The sequence below is a fragment of the Heteronotia binoei genome, chromosome 1, assembly GCF_032191835.1.
Source record: "Heteronotia binoei isolate CCM8104 ecotype False Entrance Well chromosome 1, APGP_CSIRO_Hbin_v1, whole genome shotgun sequence".
In the NCBI taxonomy this organism is placed as follows: Eukaryota; Metazoa; Chordata; class Lepidosauria; order Squamata; family Gekkonidae; genus Heteronotia; species Heteronotia binoei.
Window position 1 is genome coordinate 233,168,920 of NC_083223.1, and position 21,923 is coordinate 233,190,842.

Sequence of the window (21,923 nt, forward strand, 5' to 3'; positions counted from 1 at the left end):
CAACACCGTTAACAATGAATCAAATAGCTCTATATAATAATAATTAAGTGGTGTTAAGTCATAACTGACTCATGGCAACCCCACATGGGGTTTTCAAGGCAAGAGACATTGCCTGCCTCTACATTGCAGCCCTGGTCTTCCTTGGTGGTCTTCCATCCAAGTACTGATCATGGATGCCCACTGACAAGCTCAAGGCTACTTAGGGCTATTCAGGCTGCTAAATCTATATGCCATATGACATTCCCCCCACCCCCGCCCCTAATATCTCCTACATGGCCTGCTAGACCTGGTGTAACAACCATGCTTTCCTTAGCCTCCTGTGTTTTGTTCCCTCATGTCCTCTGGTATCAGCAAGCTGCTGGATGTTGAATATCATGGACTTGTGCCTTTGAAGACTGCGTAATGGGAAGAGCTGTCAGTGGCCCAGACTCCCTTGGGAGGTGATGGGCACAGGAGGCCTTCAAGCAGAGGCCAGGTGGCTATCTGTTGGGGATGCTGTAGTTAAGTATCCCTGCACTGAGTGGGAGGGTTGAAACAAATGGCTTTTAAGGTCCCTTTCAACTGAAACAATTTGTGACCCTATGGCCTAATCTGTGGGCAGGATGGAATTCTTCCTGAATTCAAATTGTATCTATCATAAAAGCAAAGTATGTATTTTATCTTTATTGTGTGATTCTTTTCCCACAGAGGTGGTTTTTTTAAAGAGTAAAGCAACCCTGACTTTAGGCTGAACAGAGCAGGGAGACATGTAAACAAGGAGGAGGGAAATGTTAACCCCTTCCATGCCATCTGTGCTCAAAATCACTTTGTACTACCCACAATGCCTTTCTCACCCCCTGTGAAGTTCCTTGTTTTTTCCCCATTCTCAAGGACAAGAACAGGTAATGGGACAAGTTTGAATAAACAGATGGCTAGCTGAGGGAGGCTGTTAGCCCTTTCTTCTCTCTTTCTCCCCCTTCCTCCCCCACTAATCCTGCTCAAACACAGCTGCTCTTCATTTTTAAATTTTTTTTGACAAAAACAATCACAGCTATGCATAAAATGCGATTTGGTCCTTGGAGAATTGGGTCAGAGACTGTAGTTCAACTAGTTTGTGTGAGAGTCTTTAGGCTTTTTCCACTATTTCCTCCTTTCTGTTTTTTTTGCTAAGTGGTACAGCGTGGTCTATATCACTGAAGTGGGGTGGGTGAACTTGCCTCAAAGCAAGTTAGATTAGATGCCGCTGCAGCCCTTTCCACTTTTATGCTTCTAAGCTGCATTACATCTGAGTAACTTCCAAGCCATCCTTTCAGCAGTGGCTAGTGGTTAAGCAATGTTACCAGAGGCTGACTGCAGCTTTGGTTTAGCATAGCAGGGAGCAGATGGTAGTTCTCTGGAGTAAATGCCCCCTCCCATGGGGTAATGCCTTCCTATGTTTCATCTTTAAGCCCTATATGCTGAATTCTTAATGCAGTATGGCTTCTTATATGATTCAAGGAAGTAGTTTGGGGAACACTTTTTATGGTGCACTGCAGGTAATCCTTCCAGAATTACTGATTTGTCTTCTCGCTCTGCTGCAGGCAAGCAAGCGCTGCCCAGTGGCTGCATTCTAGAATATTAAAACTTAAGTGAAGAACCACCCTATCTCATCCCATCTTCTGCCATGTTAAAGTTATCCTTGGGGAGATGGACGAGAGCCCATCAAAAACTTACGTTAGTTTAATAGCTGAACATTTTGCCAGACAGATTAGCTGATAGGCACTGATCATAATGTTAGCTGCCAAGCTGATACTTGATGCAATTACATGGATGCTATGGAAGTGCCCTTGGGGAAGTCTGATTCACTGATGGTAATGATAAAAGATGTGTTGGCTTTGTATCTCGTATCAGAATGGTGAAGACTTTTGTGGCACCTCAAAGCCTAATAGGTTTATTATGACGTAAGTCTTGTGCATTGTAATCTACTTAATCAAACACATGAAATACAATCCTATCTGTCTAGTAGACTGTCTTTCCCTTCTTTTAAGAAAGAGTTGTTTGACCCTATTTGGTGATTAGGGTTTAGCTTCTGCCTACAGTATCTGGTGGAAGGACTACTTCCCCTTTTACTTCAGCCCAACAACCCCCTTATGGATGGATGGGCCAAGGCAATAGTGAGGGAGTTGGTGGCCCTACAAGCCCTGTGAGATGGCAAGCCCATTCTCTGCTGGCAGAAGAGGTGCCTGTGAGGTGTACAATGTCCCCCATGTATTCTTTCTGTGAACAAAATTGGTGCACAGTAGTAATGTATGTTACATAAACTCACAAAATTACTTATTGATGAACAGAACAGAACCACTGTAAAGGTGGTTTGAAGAACCTCAACAAAAACCTTCCAAAGCAATTAGCCCTGCAATCAAACATAATTGTGGCATTCTGAAATCTTTAGCTACTGACAATTCAAAAAGGGACAGAAAGGCAGCACATCCTATCAAAATAACTAGTCTAATGTGGGAAAGCAATTGGCCAATCAAAAAAGCAAATAGGTAGGCAAGGTACCATTGAGTACCGGATCTGCTTCAAGGTTCTAGTGCTAACATTTAAAGCCTTACACAGCCTGGGACCAACATACCTGCGGGACCGTATCTTTCCATATATGCCCAGGAGGTTGTTACATTCAACCTCCCAACATCTGTTGGCCATCCCCAGCCCAAGAGACGCCCGCCTCGCCTCAACTAGGGCCAGGGCTTTTTCAGTCCTGGCCCTAACCTGGTGGAATCAGCTCCCTATTGAGATCTGGGCCCTATCTGGCTTATTAGCCTTCCGTAGGGCCTGTAAAATGGAGCTGTTCTGCTAGGCTTTTAGCTGAGGCTGTGGGCGTCTATTCTTGATCTGGTTGGCCTCCCCGGTCAGCACTGTCATCTGTGCTAGGAAATGGAATAAAAACTGCCATCCCTATCAGCTATCATGATGTGTGATGTCATGGTAATCTGAGTTCTGTTGAGTTATTTTAAAATGTTTTTATTGTGTTTTATTGTTTTGTTATATGTTGTACTCCACCCTGAGTCCTAAGGTGAATGGGCAAAATAGAAATTTACTAAAATAAATAAATTCAATGGTGTTCTTTGGGGGCGATATGTGCAGAAACCAATGGGGCTGTTAAACTTCCCATGTTTGCGGCTGCGCTCAGCACACTGTATCAGAATTCCAAAGGTGCCCACAGGCTCAAAAATGTTGGGGATCGCTGAGTTAGACTTTACTCTCTTTACAGGATAACTTTGGGTTTGATCGCTGAGTTAGACTTTACTCTCTTTACAGGATAACTTTGGGTTTGACCTTCCGGCTGTGGAGGCTGCTACTAAGAAGCATGAAGCCATTGAGACAGACATTGCAGCCTATGAAGAACGAGTCCAGGCAGTGGTTGCTGTCGCCAAGGAGCTTGAGGCTGAGAATTATCATGATATCAAGCGCATCACTGCAAGGAAAGATAATGTAATTCGTCTATGGGAATACCTCCTGGAGCTGCTCAGGGCTCGCAGGCAACGACTGGAGATGAACCTTGGTCTGCAGAAGATATTCCAGGAGATGCTGTACATCATGGACTGGATGGATGAAATGAAGGTAAGCACAGCATAAAAGGTATCTAAGTGTGATTTTGCACAAAGGATACACAGGCTCTATGGTTAGACCTAATTATCAGTATTTGGCAAACACATGCACCTTCATTTGCATTATTCCAATAGAATATAGTATTCAAACAAATGCCAGGGACAGATAGTAGAGAAGCAACTAATTTTATGGGATGTCTGCTTTGAGAATGGGAGGGGGGGAAGGTGATGGGTAAGGACCTCTAAGGAGGGCCACTCACAAGTCCTGTTTCTGTAGCCACCTTTCCTTCCATGCTCTGCTCTTTAATCTCAGCTGGCAACTGGGGGTGGGGGGGCAGTCAGTGCTTCTCGGCTTCATGCAGCCCTAGAACTTGCAGGTGCTGATACCCTTTACCACAAACAAGTATGCATCCCATCCAAGCATCTTCGGTTTTTCATGTGTATGCTCTGTAAAATGGTGTTGGTATCCATGTTATTGAGGGTTGATTTCTTTTTTTGTGTTGGAGCATTCATACCTGAGTACCAAGTACACCTGTGTTCCATCAGGCAACAAGGCTGTGTGCATGTAGAGAAACAAGCAGATCTGAGATACATTTAACTTTATTCCCACAAGCATTTTATACTTACTGGGGCATTTCTAAGTGTTGTTGATGAGTACAAAAAACAAGGAGGTGAAAGCCCAAATGGATTTTTGTGCATCAGCCACAAAAAGCAGACTTTTCTCAGGAATGTAAGCAGTGCTGTTTTATTTGACTGGATGGTTTTATGCTTTGACTGGATGGTTTTATGCAAACAGGTGTTGCTGCTGTCTCAAGACTATGGCAAGCATCTCCTGGGGGTAGAAGACCTATTGCAGAAACACGCACTTGTTGAGGCTGACATTGCCGTTCAGGCTGAGAGAGTGCGAGGAGTCAATGCATCAGCTCAGAAATTTGCCACTGATGGAGAAGGTATGATTAAAAAACAAACAAACACAGCAACCTTGATTAGAAATTATTTGTGTGTTTGACTTTTGAAGGGACATCATCTTTAGCCAGATGTTTGTCGGATACTTGCAGAAACAGTGGGAAAGTGCCCTATTCGCAGTAACTTCCCATTGTGTACACTTTAACATATACTATGGGAATAGGATCATACCTGTGTCAGACATTTCTAGCCAATGAGAATTGTGGTTGGATCCAGACTAATATTTTCAGAGGCACAAGGATTTCTGCCCAAGGACCATGATTTCCCCACCTCCCTCTTCTGCAGCAGGCAGAAATACCTCCCCCCACTTAAATCCTGTTCCTGGGGTCACCTTTCCTCCAGGAACAGGATTTCTAGAGGAGTTTGGGGCTGTTGTGGGAGGGGGGGTATCATGTTTATGGTGGAAATCCTTGCACCTGCAGGGACATCTACTATGGATTCAAACCCATCACATGTAAATCCTAGTACCAGTAGCATTATGTACAATCCTTGTTCACTGACTGCAGAGATAAGGACTGCACAGAACAAGCATACATACATGTAAGGGAGTGCTTGTGTGCAGACCCTGTTCAAATTATCTTCAGAGTATGGAGGCCGGGCTGTATATATGTGAGTTAGTACCTGCTGTTGCACACGCACTCTACCTAGTAGGACATTTGTATGACCAATAGTAAAGCTGACCCAGTTATACTTTTCTTGAAGTTGTCAGGATTTTATTTCCACTGATCTCGGCAGAAACTGAACTGTGTTGTAGCAGTACATATCTGATTTGATTTCTAGGAGTCATTGCTGTACAGTATTTGGCCTGAGACTTACCACTGTTTTTTTTCCTTGTCTACTCCCAGTGTTTTCTGTTACTAATTAGAAGGCATAATTTTATGAGCATTCACCATTTTCCTTCCTTCTTCCATGAATTCCTAGCTGGGATGTCCATAACCTCCTATCTCATATAGCACAAGATGCCAGTTAAACTGGGAAACATGCTGTGAGGCACTTATGTATAAACCTGCCTGTTGTGGATAACATACATATCCCTTATTCTTCTTGTGGCTCCTTCAAAATTTCCCAGTGCTTATGGTGGGTGTTCTCTCAAGACAGAGGAGAGTGGCAGATGTTGAGGAATTTAAAAACCACCTGTCTGAAGAGCAGAATACCTTGTTGTGTGTTCTGCAGCGGATTTCAAATACATTGTTGTATGGGTGGGGGAACCTGTTTTTGTATATCTGTGTAAGTGCTGACAGAAAAGTGCTGAGTGGGGTCTCAGAACACGTTTAGCAGACGACTGCCCTGGCATGCCTCAGACGATATCTCAGAAGATTGGATTGGTTAAGTTGAAAACAGAGATAATTAACTAGTACTAAGAAATCAGGATTCTTTCAGGTTCATTCACTGAAGATAATTGGACATGTTGTGCAGTATCATTCTCTCTTTCCTTCTGTCTGTCTGTCTCCCTTTCTGTAGGTTACAAACCCTGTGACCCACAGGTTATCAGAGACCGTGTGGCCCACATGGAGTTCTGTTACCAGGAGCTTTGTCAGTTAGCAGCTGAACGCCGTGCTCGCCTGGAAGAGTCCCGACGCCTTTGGAAGTTCTTCTGGGAAATGGCTGAAGAGGAAGGATGGATAAGGGAAAAGGAACAAATTTTGTCATCAGATGATTACGGGAAAGACTTAACCAGCGTTGTCAGGCTCCTTAGCAAGCACAAGGCCTTTGAAGATGAGATGAGTGGTCGGAGCAGCCATTTCCAGCAGGCAGTCAAAGAAGGAGAAGGTATGATTGCTGAGGATCACTTTGGATCTGAGAAGATCAGAGAGAGGATTAATGATATCCAGAATCAGTGGGCTAACTTGGAGCAGCTCTCTGCCATCAGGAAGAAACGGCTTGAGCAAGCCTCCCTTCTTCACCAGTTCCAAGCTGATGCAGATGACATTGACACGTGGATGCTGGACATCCTCAAGATCGTCTCTAGCAATGATGTTGGCCACGATGAATATTCTACCCAGTCTTTGGTTAGGAAACATAAAGATGTTGCTGAAGAGATTGCAAACTACAGGTCAACCATTGATTCGTTGCATGAACAAGCCGGTGGTTTGCCGCAGGAACACGCAGAGTCTGCAGATGTACAAAGCAGATTGTCCGGAATAGAGGAAAGATATAAAGAGGTTGCTGAACTTACACGGCTTCGTAAGCAGGCCCTGCAAGACACCTTGGCTCTATACAAGATGTTCAGTGAGGCAGATGCATGTGAGCTTTGGATTGATGAAAAGGAGCAATGGCTGAACAACATGGTGATCCCTGAAAAACTGGAAGATCTGGAAGTAATCCAGCACAGGTGAGTCTCTGGAGAGATTTGCCTTTCTGGGTTTTCAGTTCTTAGTGATGTCTGGCTGTGTTCTTTCCACTAATGCTGCTCTTCTCTCTCTCTCTCTCTTTTACTATCTAGGTTTGAAAGTTTAGAACCAGAGATGAACAATCAAGCATCACGTGTTGCTGTGGTTAATCAAGTTGCTAGGCAACTGATGCACAGTGGTCATCCAAGTGAGAAGGAGATCAAGGCACAGCAAGATAAGCTGAACACAAGGTGGGTTCAGTAATGTACATAATATTGACTAACCTTTGCCACTTACATGCATCTTCATCTTCTGTATGGGCACTATTAGATTCAGATCCATATAAATCTATTGACATTTGTTGTCAAGGTTACCCTGGGCATCCTGCTGTGTTTGCTTCACTGGGTTCACTGAATGCAATTCTCACTGGATTTGCTTTTGAAGAGTAATGGCGGACTCCAGTTGCACCTGCTTGTTTAAAATCACATCCTTTAAGGTTGTGGGGCAAGGTGCTGAAAACAAGGGAAGAAAAAGGATCATACTGGGGATATGCCATTAATTGCTAGCTGTTTCCTTCATTCAGACATTTTAATAGCTATATTTCATCATCTTTCATAAAAACCCAATTTACAGTGTAAATTGGTGCACTCCTCTGCAACCTCTGCCATTTGTCTTTTGGGAACCTCACGTAATACAGTTGGAAGTAATAGTCATACGCAATACATTTTCTGTAAATGAGAGAGGAAGTGAAGCAGGCCTAAAAGGGGATCCCCTAAATCCACTTGTTGGAGAATTGTTTTAAAAATGTCTGTTTAGCAAATTTCAAAAACTGGAAAAGAAGGCAATTATGAATATCTTCAATGTTTCTCCAATTTTTCCTTTCTGGTCCTTTGTTCTAGGTGGAGCCAGTTCAGAGAACTGGTGGACAGAAAGAAAGATGCTCTTATCTCAGCCCTCAGTATCCAGAACTACCACCTTGAATGTAATGAAACCAAATCTTGGATCAGGGAGAAGACTAAAGTTATTGAATCCACCCAAGAACTTGGCAATGACCTGGCTGGTGTCATGGCCCTTCAGAGAAAGCTGACAGGGATGGAACGCGACTTGGTAGCTATTGAGGCTAAGTTAAGCGACCTCCAGAAAGAAGCAGAGAAGTTAGAATCAGAGCATCCCGATCAAGCTCGGGCCATCCTCTCCAGGCTTGCTGAAATCAATGATGTCTGGGAAGAAATGAAAACAACCTTGAAGAACCGTGAAGAGTCTCTTGGAGAGGCGAGCAAGCTGCAACAATTCTTGCGTGACCTGGATGACTTCCAGTCCTGGCTGTCCCGAACCCAGACTGCCATTGCCTCGGAAGACATGCCGAACACGTTGGCAGAGGCCGAGAAGCTTCTCACACAGCATGAGAATATTAAGAATGAAATTGACAATTATGAAGAAGACTATCAGAAGATGAGGGATATGGGTGAGATGGTTACACAAGGGCAGACAGACGCACAGTACATGTTCTTACACCAGCGGCTGCAGGCCTTGGACACTGGATGGAATGAACTTCACAAAATGTGGGAAAATCGGCAGAATCTCCTCTCCCAGTCCCATGCCTATCAGCTCTTCCTCAGAGACACAAAGCAAGCAGAAGCATTTCTTAACAACCAGGTGAGCAGGCAGTTGGCACAAAAGATTACAGCCTGTCCAGCCATTTAAGGGACAAGAAGGGTAAGGCTCAGGATTAACATGGTTTTTAAGTCTTCCATTCACAACGTCTCTTTCAACACCCCCCCCCCCCACCTGACTGTGGATTGCATGTGGAGGTGGTAAAGCTTTCTGGCTGAGAATGGCTGAGGCCCCAGATTTAGTATTGTACACTGGAAAGTATCTTTTTCATAGTGCATTTTTTTTGTACTGGTAAACTAAATTGAGATCCTGGCCTATGGTGGGGTATAATCACCCCGCTCAAGAAGCGGTTCTGGGATTCTACCCTGTATTGTCTGCTTTGCAGAACAAGGTGGTTACACAGTGAAGCTTCCCAAAGCTGATGCACTAATCTGATGTCTGGGCTTGTAAATGTGCCAGTGGATCTCACAAATGTCAAGATCACTGCTAGCTCTACCCAGCTTTCCTTGAGGGTGATATACTTTCTGCTGCCTCATCTCATGTTGGAAGCATATCTAAGAACTTCCAAGAAGTGGACTATATTATCAACACAGCCATCTTGCAGTGGCTTCACTGCATTATCATAACACAAAAAGGGTTGTGAATCAGTCCTCAACCTGTTTCTGTGACTGAGAACAAGATATGAATTCAGGGAGTATACACTCATCTTGTGTAGGTAGTGGTGAGCAGTGTTCCATCTAAGCTGTGTTAGTGTGCGCTAGCTCACAGTTTTTTAGCCTTCAGCTCACACATTTTTGTCTTAGCTCAGGAAAAATGGCCCCAGAGCAAACGAATTTATGCAGTAGCTCACAAAGTAGATTTTTTGCTCACAAGACTTCCGCTTAGAGGAGGTATTGGTGGTGACCAGGGCTTTTAAAAAAGAAACAGCCCAGCAGGAACTTGTTTGCATATTAGGCCACACCCTCTGACATCACCATTGTTCCACACAGGGATTTTTTGTAGAAAAAGCCCAGCAAAACTCATTTGCATATTAGGCCACACCCCTGATGCCAAGCCAGCCAGAACTGCATTCCTGTGCATTCCTGCTAAAAAAAAAGCCCTGGTGGTGACCCATAAATTGTCAAGGTTACCAAGCCTATTTTACCAGACACTGTTTGAAAAAAAGGATATTGGGCTAGATGGGCTGTTGATCCAGTCCTTTAAATATGCTCATACATGTAGTATTTAAAAGTCTTTCTCACTTTTCTAAATTATAGGAATATGTTTTGGCACATACTGAAATGCCCACCACTTTGGAAGCAGCAGAAGCTGCTATCAAAAAGCAGGAGGATTTCATGACCACGATGGATGCCAATGAGGAAAAAATTAATGCTGTTGTGGAGACTGGACGGCGATTGGTTAGTGATGGAAACATTAACTCTGACAGGATCCAAGAGAAAGTGGATTCCATTGATGACAGGTACAACTTGCTAAGAGTATTCAGGGAGTCTTTGAGCATTTGGCCCTGAACCTTTCTCTGCCATCCATTAGGGCCAGTCTGATTCTGCTGATGTATGTTACTGTAAATTATTGCATTGTGCTCTATCTGGGACTTCCCTTGAAGACAGAAGCTTCAGCAATTTTAGGTTGCCTACCGATAGGAATGCATAATTCGGACAAATTATACCTGTTTTCAGACAATTGCGTAGGCTGCCTATATGGGTTTTTGTTCAATTCAAGGTGCTGGTTCTTGCAATTTTTGTTGGGGTCTGTTTGTGTAACGGCAACTTCGTAATTTTATTATAGCTTATTTTGATAGGTATGTCTTTAAATTTTGTTTTTAGAAGTTGCCTAGAGATGGAGGGAAGGGAAAGTACACATTTTTAAAATAAATCAAATAACTATAATATATTTTCAGAACATAACATTATTCTTCAATGCACAGCAAATTCAGAATGCTTTACAATTGACCATAAGGCAAAGTAGTTGCCAGGTCAAAGTTCAGTGTCCAGGAAGATTAAGAGAGAGAAATATAACCCACATCTCAAATGGGACATTGATCTGGCTACATGAATTTAGATGTAAAATCACCATTTCAGTTGTAAATTGCTTTGAATCCAGCCATATGATTAAGGCCAGTTTAAAGTCTTCTGAACCAGTGCTCAGTGCTGCCCTCAGTAGAGTTCTTTGCTGCTTCCAGAAAGCTTTGGCTCCAAGACCAGCAATTCAACTCAACTTAAGGACTCAAAGGCTCAGCAAGGTCGGCCAACTTTCCCAACTTGTAGACCGCTCCAGGACTGTTTGTTGTGAGGGAAGGTGATGACAGCCATTACCAGCACCATCTCATAATGTGTATCCAGCATATCTCTTCAGTTAACTTATCTGCCAAGCCTGTCTAGACGTAAGCAGTTAGCTTCAGGGGGCACACACACCCATTCAGCCTGGTTGTAACTACTGCCAAATTAGCATGTGAGAGAGGTACAGCAGGATGATAGATTCATGATGACACGTGAGACTGCAGCTGTCTGTGGTGTATGTTTAGGATGCTATGGACTTCCAAATGTTAATACCTCCAGTGATATACACATTCTTATGTGTAAAGTGATCGATTCTCATTTGTTTACCCTCCCAACAATCCTGTGATAAAGATGAAAGATAAGAACGGCTATAATCACCAGGAAAACTTGACAGTTGAATGGTTGAGTCATCTCTTATGACCAAAAACAGCACAGTCAGTTTTATTCCTTAGTCTTCTTTGCTCTTCACACAATCTTTCCAAGAAATAAAACTTAAAAGGAAATATGGGGGGGCATCCCTTTCATGTTGCTGGAATTACCTAGGTGTAAGTATCAGAAAAGTTGATTTACTTCTGTTACTGTACTTATAATCACAGAAGCCACTGAAGCGTGCCTTGGTGAAAGCTGGTTAGAACAATGCTGAGTCATAGCCTAGGCTCGAGAAAACATATTTTGTGTGGGAAAAGCCTAGTCCTATGGAACAGAATCATGTATAGGTTCAAGTCCTGTCAAAGCAGTTTAACTTTTATGTGGTTTATTTTTTAAAAAATTTGGCCAACTTTTTGTCCTGTTCTATGGCAAGGAAATGCTCATGGACTTAGGGAACAGTGTCTTTGGCCAAACCCAATAGAGCTCAAATGATGCACAGGAAATGAAATTACCACTGTTTGTAACCAACATGGTTTTAATATCTTATACTATCTTCCAACTTAAACTAAAAATGGGAGAAGAGCTGCCAAGACACATACCTCTTAAATTTATTTCTAGAATTTGAGGATTGGTGTGGTTTAGCAGATAAAGTTTGGACCAGCAAGAACTAGTTTCAGATCCTTGCTTGCTGGGTGGGGTTTGGCTTTAAATGATACAAACTGCCCCATGAATGTGCAAAAGAAAAGGGGGGGATTGTAACTGCTTTTGAAAAGCTCCAAATAGAGAATCAGACAAAACTGTTGTTTTCCCGTTATGTCTCCCTCATATGGAGAATACTTTTACACAAAAGCATGGTTGCTCTTCCAGACAGTTGAGGTTCAGTACCTTTAGACTCTCCTTTAGATCTTTTTTTTTTCTCTGTTGAGCTCCCACCATCATCTGCTTAAGAGATCTGCCAGTCCCCAAAAAGTTTTGTTCATTTTATTGTGAAAGGGGAGCTTGAGGACCTTCATATCAAGGAGTCTTGTCCCTAATTAGAGGACATTTTAGACTCCAGAGATGAAGAGATATATACACTGCAGTATAACAGAGCTTCTATTCAAACTGTAAATTGTCCTCAGATTTCCTGTATTAAAAATAATGTCTTGTTCATTTCTTTTTAAACAGGCATAAGAAAAATCGTGAAGCAGCTAGTGAGCTTCTGATGAGATTAAAAGACAACAGAGATCTTCAGAAGTTTCTTCAGGATTGCCAGGAGGTAAGTTTAAAAAAAAAAGGGAGAAAAAGGTTCATATCTTCTTCTTTCCCAAAAGAGCTTACTTGAAATGTCTGCATTTGTGTCTGTAATAGACCAGAGCCTTTTCTTTGAGCAGGAACGCACAGGAATGCATCCCGGCTGGCTTGGCATCAGGGGGGTGTGTGTGTGTGGCCTAATGTGCAAATGAGTTCCTGCTGGACTGTTTCTACCAAAAAAGTCCTGTAATAGATAATAGAAACATTATCTCTTAAGCATTTTAGGGCATAATCCTGAAAAGTTCTATTCAGAAGTAAATTCAGTGTTATTCAATCCCAGAACAGTGTTTTTAAGATTGCAGCCAATACTTCGAGACTTTCTCCATCTGTTTTTTCTTTTTTTGTTAGAAGATTTCTTTGTTTAAAAGATTTCTATGCCACCTTTCCACTCAAATAGGTTTTCCCAAGGCAGTGAACATTAGAACATTTTGACATTAAAGCAGCATTTGAAACAAAGTACATATAAAATAATTCAATGAAAACATACAAGCACACAGACACAGAAAACCCAATAAGGGAGAAGCGCCAGTAACAGTTACTGGTGGTTTGCCAAGCAAAACAAAACAAAAATCTCTGTTGGTGGAAGACAATGGTAGAGGAAGACAAATGACTCTCCCTGGGGAGAGGCTTGCAAAGTTTTGGTGCCACAACCAAGGAGGCCTTTTCTTGGGTTCCCACCTATCTAGCCTCAGCTGCTGCAGGCATCCAAAGCAGGGCCTCAAAAGATAATCTGAGGAGGTGGGTAGGTTCATATGGGAGAAAGCAACCTGGAAGCAAATTGAGAGCCAATGTAGATGGCATAAGATTAAAGTGATGGTCTACAATCAGCATTCTATACCAACTGTAGCTTCCAGACATTCTTCCAGGGCAGCCCCATGCAGAGCACATTGTGGCAAATGTTCCCAGGGCATTCACCACTGTGGCAAGATCTGTCCCTCCCAGGAAGGGCTACTGCTGGCTCACCAGTTGAAGCTTGTGAAAGGCACTCCTGGCCACAGCTGTCAGCTCTTTATCCAACAGGAGACCTGGTTCCAAAGCACCCCCAAGCTACAAACTTACTCCTTTAAGGAGTATACAATCCCACACAGTACAGGAGATACCCCAATTCCTGTATCAAGCTTTTCCTCCATTGTTTTGTCTGAATTACATTTCAGTTTGTTAGCACTCATCTATCTTAAAACTGCCTCCAGGCAGTTGTTTATGGTTTCCATAATATCCCTGGGATCTGCTGGAGGCATGAAATAAAGCTGAGTGTCATCCTCATGGAGGCAGTTCAGCCCAAATATCTGGGTAACCTCTCCCAGTGGCCTTACACTGATGTTGAAAACTATGGGGGACGAGATGGAACCTTTCAGGATCCTGTAGGCCAGTGGTCAAGGGGCAAAGCAGCAGTCTCCCAGCACCACTCTGAAAGCTACTTTTGAGATAGAAGGAAAACCATCACAGAACGGTGCCTCTCTCTCTCTCAAACCCAAAAGGTGGTCCAGAAGGGATACCACGATCAAAGCTGCTGATCAAGTCCAGGAGAATCAACAGGGTCACATTCATTCTGTCCATCTCCCAGTACATGTCATCCACTAGGCTGCCCAAGACCATTTCAGCCCCATGGCCAGGCCTGAAATGAGATTGAAATGGATCTAAACTGTCTGGTTCATTCAAGAGTCTCTGAAGTTGCCTAGTCACCACTAATTCAGTCACTTTGCTTAAGAATGGTACATTTGAAAATGGTTGTAGTTATTCAATTCTCCTGGGTCCAGAGTAGGTTTCTTTAGAAGTGGATACATCACTGCCTGCTTCAAAGGCAGTGGTAATGGCCACCTCTCTCAAGGAGGCATTTAATGTCTCCCAGACTCAGTCCCCTCGCCCTACAGATTTAAGCAGCCAGGATGGGCAAGGGTCATACAAGCAAGTGGAAGGTCTTAAACTTCCAAGAATCCTGTTCACGTTCTCAGACTTTTGACAAGCTGAAAGGTATCCTGCGCAATTGGACAAATCATCATCCTGGACCATCAGGTCCTCTCACTGCTAATGTATAGTTCAAGTCAGAATGGATGTTAATTATTTTATCTGCAAAGTGCTTAGTAAAATCATTGCCATGGGCTGTAGAGCAATCCCACTCCTCCTGAAAGCTGAACTCAATAGGCCCCAACCACCTGAAAGAGTTCATTAGATGTATACTGTGCAGATGCAATGGTAGCAGAAAAGTATTGTTTCTTTGCCACCATCATCACCATGGAGTAGGTGATGATTTAAAATTTAAAATGAACTCTATCCTGTGCCTTGTTAGATTCATCCCAAGTTTTTCTCACCTATTTCTCTATTGTCTCCACTGTCTCTTCATTGGCCATGCCCCTTATTAAATCAAGGGGTGGCCTGGCCGTTAGACCTGAGAGAGGGCCCAAGGAGTGATTGTGCCAATTTCTGGGTCATTTTTTCATTCCAGAGGTCAACCAGGACATCTGCAGGACTGCCAGCTATATCAGCAGGAGAATCTCCTAATGCCATTTGTAAACCAACTGGATCCATCAGGCTACAGTGGTGGATCATCTTAACTGATCCCCCAGCCCTGCTAAGTCTTAGTATTCCTGTAAATTTACACCTCAACAAGTAGTGATCGTAACAAGGGGACACATCTTTAATCTCCCCACCTTCAAATCACTTTCCTGCACATAGCAGAACATCAGATCAAGAGTGTGACTTGCACCGTGTGTGCGGCTTGATTATACTTGAGACAGGCCCATGGTTGTCCTAGAGACCATGAAATCCTGGGCTGCTCCCCACAAGGTAGCATCAGCATAGAAGTTGAAGTCTCTCAAGACAACCAGCCCAGGGGTCTTCAACTCTACTGCCAACACCACCTCCACCAGCTCAGGCAGGGAGATGGTTGGGCAGCGAGGTGGACAATACACCAACAGAATCCCAGTCCTGTCTCACAGTTCCAGTGCTAGCTACATACTCTCAGAACCAGCAGACTCCTGGATAGGGCATTGAGCCAAGGGAATAGAATCCTGATAGGCTACAGCGACACCACCTCCCTGCCCACCAGGCCTATGCTGATATACCATTGAGTACTCAGTGTGGTTGACAAAGGTTATACAGTTTTATAAACAATAAATGGCTGGTGGTCAAAAGACCCTTCTGGATCCTATCCTGGAGATACTGGTAATAAGAGAAGGTTAATGTAATGGTGTTTTTGTCCCTCAATGGAAAAAACATACTTAGAAAGGATTTATCATAAAGCAAAGTCCAGGGGGTACTGACTTTTTGCTGCCTTGTGCTCACCTATCTTTCTTTGCATTCAGATCTAATATTTCCTCCATTGTACACTGCAGAGTGAATAAGTGACTTTTTCAAGCCAAGCAAAACATAGCCAGGCCCATTGTTTCTGGCTCCACTTCCCTGGAGACCCTGAAAAAATGTTAAACCTCTGAAATGTCAAATCCAACCCTGACAACCCTGCCTATAATAGGGCATGTAAGATGGGAACTACTTTTGATTTTTTTTAATTGTATGAGTCTGTTGTATTCCTTTCCTTCTTTTAGCTCATCTCTCCCATATTTTCCCTTAAAAAAAATAAAATGGTTGTGATATTGCTATTGGGAAATTCTCCGGGTACAGGGTGAAAAGCCTGCAGAAACTAGGTGAGGTTTCTGAGACCTGAGAAGACCCAAGAAAAATACATATCTATACAGACTTGGTTTGGGACTTCAGTAGCCAAAATATTTGCAACAGTTAGAAAGCTAGAAGAAAACAGCCAGTCTTCTGGATAACTCTGACTTTTTGCTAAGATCTGGGCTATGTGACCTTCTCTGTACATTTGAATTTATCCTGCAAAGGCCAGGATGCAGAAAATTAGCCAGCTCTCAGTTTTAGCAGGTAGGCAACAGGGATGAATAACCCAGAGGTCCGTCCACAAGGCAGAAATGGGATTTTTAGTGTGCATTTATTGGCTCATAAGTCTTGCAGGCAGTGCTGTGTCATCTTTATCATTTCCTCTGGCACCTAGTTTTCCTGCAGGTGCTTAATCAATAATATTACTACTCTTTACCAGCAGAGGTGGTAAATAATTCAGTTGTTCAGTGCTGAAGAATAATACCAGTTGCATATGTCATGGTAGCAAAGAAAAGCTTGTCCTTGCCCCACACTAATGTGGGCATTTGCCTGTTTTAAAAATCATGTTCAGTGTACAACAACAGTTTGAAAAATCTCAAAGTGGAATGATTTATGTCCACACAATATAACTACTGATCAGAGTAATGAACTAAATCACCAGAATAAAAGGTGAGTTTAATCTGTTGATTTTAAACCACGTTTCCAGTTTCCTAATACATATATTTCCTGAACTTGGTTGCTATAACAATTAATAATGTATTGTTTTGCAGCTAGACAGAGACTGTGTACTTCATGTGCATGTCGTCTAAAACTATTGGTCAAACATGCTCATGTCTTTTGCTCTACAACATTTAACTCTGCAAAAGTAAAATTAAGGATTTCTGTTTGATTTTCTCAGTACCCCTGCAAGGACGCTAACTATGCAAAACCACTAATTGTAGCACCTATGACTAATTGTATCCTATGATAATATTTGACTCCCAAGAGAATTTATTTTGCCTCTCGTTGTTCTTCTGCATGGAAGAAGAAATTTCAATTTAGCAGGAGTTAGAGTGTCAAAATAAAAGATGTGGGTTAAAATTCCCACTCTGCCATAAAACTTTCTAAGTGGCCTTAGGGCAGTCCTCATTCTTACCCCAGCCTCTCACAGGGTTGATGTAAAGATAAAATGGAGAAACGGAGAACACTGAGTACCTTGGAGAAGAATGAGATAATATTACAGTAGGCAGAGAACAGATAGATAGAATGGTTGCTTGTGGCTGCCCTTCCCTTCCTACTGTGATAGGCCACTATGGGGATTCTTCTGACATCAGAATTAGCCCTTTCCTCCCATCTCACTGTCATCATGTTGCATTATGGGAGCCTCATTCCTCCACAGGTCAGGATAATGTGTCACCAAAGGGAAGAAGATGGTGATGCTCTAGGAACCAGCCAGCCACTATGGCAAGAACCTTTCCTCAGTTCATGAAGAACCTCTTTGTACAGTTCCTCTGAAAGGCAGATTCTTCTAATTCCTGCGATTACATATTTTCCTTTTATTGCTGCTTTTAACAAGCCTTTTATGAAATGACCTTTCAGAATCTTCATGAATGAAAAGTGGTCTTTGTTGGCCAAAAATAGGGGTGACTGGGCAAGTTGTCCTGCTCTCCTCCTCTCCCTTCGTCTGGCTGAGCTTTTATCTGTAGGAGGGTAGCCGTTGCAAGTAATGAAGCTCAGCTCTCTTTGTACAATTTTCTCTCAAAAAGTTGGCTGAAAAGATGCTTCTGGAAGGCTTCTGTCAATGTATTATGTTGTTTCATTAACCTTTTAATTTTTTTAAAAAGGAAGGGGAGATTGAGCTATTTCACCCTCAGAAAGAGGCTGCTTCTCAGAAAGGTTTTTTTAAGCATTCATCCTTGGACTATAAAAGCTTTGGGCAAAGGCTAGATCACTTCTCAGTTCTGCGTAGTACATAGCACAGGAGTTAATACATTAATAGTTGAGCAAATTGGAGGCCAGCTGTACCCCCATAAAAAACAATGGCCCTTTAAAATTTATTTTGAGTAGAGTCACAGGCTAACAGGTTCTGGTGTGGTAGCCATGTTGGTCTGAAGTAGCAGAACAAAGTCTAAGTCCAGTGACACCTTTAAGGCCAACAAAGTTTTATTCATGGTATAAGCTTTTGTGTGCAAGCACTATACCACTGGACTCAGGCTAACAGCTGTTAGATAGACCTGGCCTCAGATAGACCTGGTCAACTACCCATAGGAAATAATAATTATAATGTATAATTATTTCCTATGAGCAATAGAGTGTCTGTAGGAAATAATAGCCACAGATAGCTGTTTGGTGAAACCAGCTTCCTTTCTCTCACCTCCTCCCACCCTCCTTCTGCTGCCTCTGGTGAGGGGCAATCTCTAGAATGGTCCTGAATTTTCAGGACTGGGTGTGGGGGGTGTGGGAATAAAACCTGAAAAAATTCAAAAACAGTAAGCAGAGTCCTGAAAATTCAGTGTAGTGAATAGCATGTCCTCCCTAAATCTGCATCTGAAATTAATCCAGTCCTCATCGCTATGAGTCACCTGTTTAATTCAGAGAACCTCCACCAAGAGTTTATATAAGCCAAGCTGTGTGCTGCACATTATGATGATAACACACCTCTTAGAATACAGGCTGCACTGAACAGATGTAATGGTGTGAGGTGTAGAGTTCCCCCCACCAACTTTTTTTTTGTCCTTGATAGGCTGCAATACTGGAAATAAACCTTGTTCTAAGAGAAACAGCTTAGGGGAAATGGCACACTTTCCCATCCATGACCCCCATCAATCAGCCTCTCACCCTGCCTCTTTTCAGCACTTTCATGTCCCTGATCTGCAGCATTAACATCCAGTTAGGATGAGAGTTCAGATGCTCTTGCTTCAGTCTTATCTTTTATTTCCTTATCTCCCTGCATAAGAATTCTACATCCCATTTTTTGAAATAAAAAATCAACAACTTCCTCCTTATTTTTCAGCTGTCTTTGTGGGTGAATGAGAAGATGCTTACAGCACAGGACATGTCTTATGACGAAGCCAGAAACCTGCACAGCAAATGGCTGAAACACCAAGCATTCATGGCTGAGCTTGGGTCCAACAAAGAATGGCTTGACAAAATTGAAAATGTAAGTGGAATGGGAATGAGGACATGATGGGGATGCAGACATGGGTTTGGTCAGCACCGGCCACTGTTGAACTTGGAAAAGTTTCTTTCTCTTACTAAAAGGGACATTTTGGAGGATTTGGCTTTGGAACCACATTAAGATATGTTTTGGTTCTCGGTCCTTATATGCTGACACTAGTTTTATATACCAAACGAATTCCTTTCTAATGTATATAGATAGTATTGTGTGTTTGAAAGTAGCCAAGCTGTGTGCTGCACATTTCTGCATCTATAAAGTATTCTTCAGCCTTCATCTCATTGATCCTCATGTCTTTCGAATTAACTTTTACGATTCCCATGTTGTACCTGGGAAACAAGGACTAGAAATGTGCCTCAGGTTTGGCAGGGGTGGGAGACAGAAAAGGGGAGGGACATGCATGTGTGTAGAAGTCAGGCTGGCATAGCAAGGGCTAGTTCCCTGGCTACAGGGATTCAGTACAAAAAGAACGTAACCTGTGAGGTGCAAAATTCCTGTTCCAAATTTCATTTGGGGCTTTATTTTTTTTTAATACTTCAGTTTTATATTGTGTCCTTCAAATGTTCAGAAGCACTCAATTCCACTATCCAGATGGATATACCCTAAAAAATTTATATTTTCTTGACTGGTATTTTCATTTTGTTTACAGGAAGGAATGCAACTTATTGCTGAGAAACCTGAAACGGAGGCTGTGGTGAAAGAGAAGCTGACAGGCCTGCACCAAATGTGGGAGGAGCTTGAAAGCACCACCCAGACCAAAGCTCAGCGGCTTTTTGATGCCAACAAGGCTGAGTTGTTCACACAGAGCTGTGCCGACTTGGATAAATGGCTGAATGGCTTGGAAACCCAGATACAGTCAGATGACTATGGCAAAGATCTCACCAGCGTCAATATTTTGTTGAAGAAACAACAGGTAAAATGATTGGACCAGGAATTCCAGTTTGGGGATAGGATTGTGGATATACAGGTGATTGCTTTTCCAGGCATATGACATTCAAAGTAGCTTCTATTAAATGTTAACTCTGTGATATTGAAATGTTTTTATTGATTTATTCCATGAAGTCATAACCAGAGTATTTTAAACAGTATTAAAACAATGGCTCTAGTAAGATAGTTTGGGAAAGCATGTTGTTATGTAAGCTTTCATATGACATTCAGTAAACATAGAACCATAATATTAAAGCAGATTCAGTGATCACCTGGTTCTCCAACAGTTTACAATTCTGAAAAATTTAAACAAATGTATTTCCTCTAGCCACTTAGGTAGGGTGTTTATTTGATGAACAAACCCTGATTTAAACAAACCCTGGTTTGTAGGTAAACGAACCAACCTGAATTATTGCCTTTGTCTAATTTGGATGACACATCGAGCTATGGTGTATCAGAAACTTTTAGCACCCAAGCTGTGTGCATGGGGAACATTTTGCAATGAGCAGACTATTATCTTATGACATGTTCCTTCCTCTTTGCATACAGCAATCCTTCCCCACACCAGTGTACTAATGTGTTAATCTTCCATAACTACCAGAGTTCATAGTGTCAATTTGTATTTAATTTAACCTGTTTAATTTAATCTATATACTATTAGCCATGTGTGGCAGTGATCTGAGGATAGCTAGATCCATGGATCAGAGCCACACGAAGGCTAAAGAGATTTTTCTGCACGCTTATGGGACTCCACAGGTGTGTAGAAAAATCTAGTTTTTGAAAAAAATACATAAGGGTTGTTTAAATTACCTGTTTGGTGGAACCTGGGAGCCATGGGAGGCCATTCAAGAGCTGATGATGGATGCCAGGAGCCACATCTGGCCCTGCCATGACAGTGGATACTAGGAACTACACTGGGCTCAGCAGTGGCAGGCAGTGGGAGCCTCTCAGGGCTCAGGTTGGCTCTCAGACACTGCTGCAGCCAGGCTTCAAGGTGGGTAGTTGAGCAAGACTAGCAAAGGGTGGAGATGAGATTTCCACCCCACCAGGAGTTTTGTGAGCCCCCTCTTGTTTTATACTATTAATCAAAAACATTTAAAATTAAAATATCAAAGTGAACAGCAGTTTACATCCTCCATTTACAGAAGCCAGTCTGACTAAAAAGCTTTTCACCTGTTGTTTAAAATCAGAAGCTGAGCCATCTTCCTCTGTAACTCACTGACTTTATGCTCAGCTTTATGATTTTTGCAATATATTAATCCATATTAATGGAACGCAAAGGCTGTCTGAATTTGAATAAAACAGCACAACAAATAATCAAGACAACCCTCTTTTAATGTTTCATGGATAGCAGAAAGCTAGATGTCACAGAAGAGTTGAACATTCTTGTACTTTGATCTTATTCACTTTACTCATCCAGGAGTAAGTAGTACTTTTGAAGAGGATTCTTTGAGAATGTACCTATTTTTCCTCTCCTCACATTTTAGATGCTTGAGAACCAAATGGCTGTTCGGAAGAAGGAGGTAGAGGAGCTTCAGAGTCAGGCACAGGCACTGAGCCAAGAGGGCAAGAGTACCGATGAAGTTGATGGCCAACGCATTATTGTGGAGAAAAAGTTTACGGAGCTGCTGGCACCTTTGAATGAGAGGAAGTCCCACTTGTTAGCTTCCAAGGAGATCCATCAGTTCAATCGGGATGTGGAGGATGAAATTGTGAGTTTCAAAGTAACTCTAAAAGAAAACACTCCCCCACCCACTTCATGGGTTCTTTCAGGATCTCTTACACCAGCACATTGGGTTGAATCTAACAGAAAGGA

General features: G+C 42.5%; 1 protein-coding gene across 3 annotated transcripts in view; it reads left to right on the plus strand.

Annotated features, from left to right (window-relative positions):
- Positions 1–21,923, plus strand: part of SPTBN1 (spectrin beta, non-erythrocytic 1) — a 205,343-nt gene that overhangs the window by 129,290 nt on the left and 54,130 nt on the right. For all 3 annotated transcript variants that reach the window (XM_060249162.1, XM_060249177.1, XM_060249170.1), the window contains 10 exons: positions 3,277–3,579; positions 4,363–4,516; positions 5,994–6,864; positions 6,976–7,113; positions 7,762–8,518; positions 9,733–9,935; positions 12,289–12,379; positions 19,019–19,165; positions 19,830–20,093; positions 21,595–21,819. In XM_060249162.1, coding sequence (XP_060105145.1) covers positions 3,277–3,579; positions 4,363–4,516; positions 5,994–6,864; positions 6,976–7,113; positions 7,762–8,518; positions 9,733–9,935; positions 12,289–12,379; positions 19,019–19,165; positions 19,830–20,093; positions 21,595–21,819 — 3,153 coding nt within the window. The remainder of the gene's footprint in view (positions 1–3,276; positions 3,580–4,362; positions 4,517–5,993; positions 6,865–6,975; positions 7,114–7,761; positions 8,519–9,732; positions 9,936–12,288; positions 12,380–19,018; positions 19,166–19,829; positions 20,094–21,594; positions 21,820–21,923) is intronic.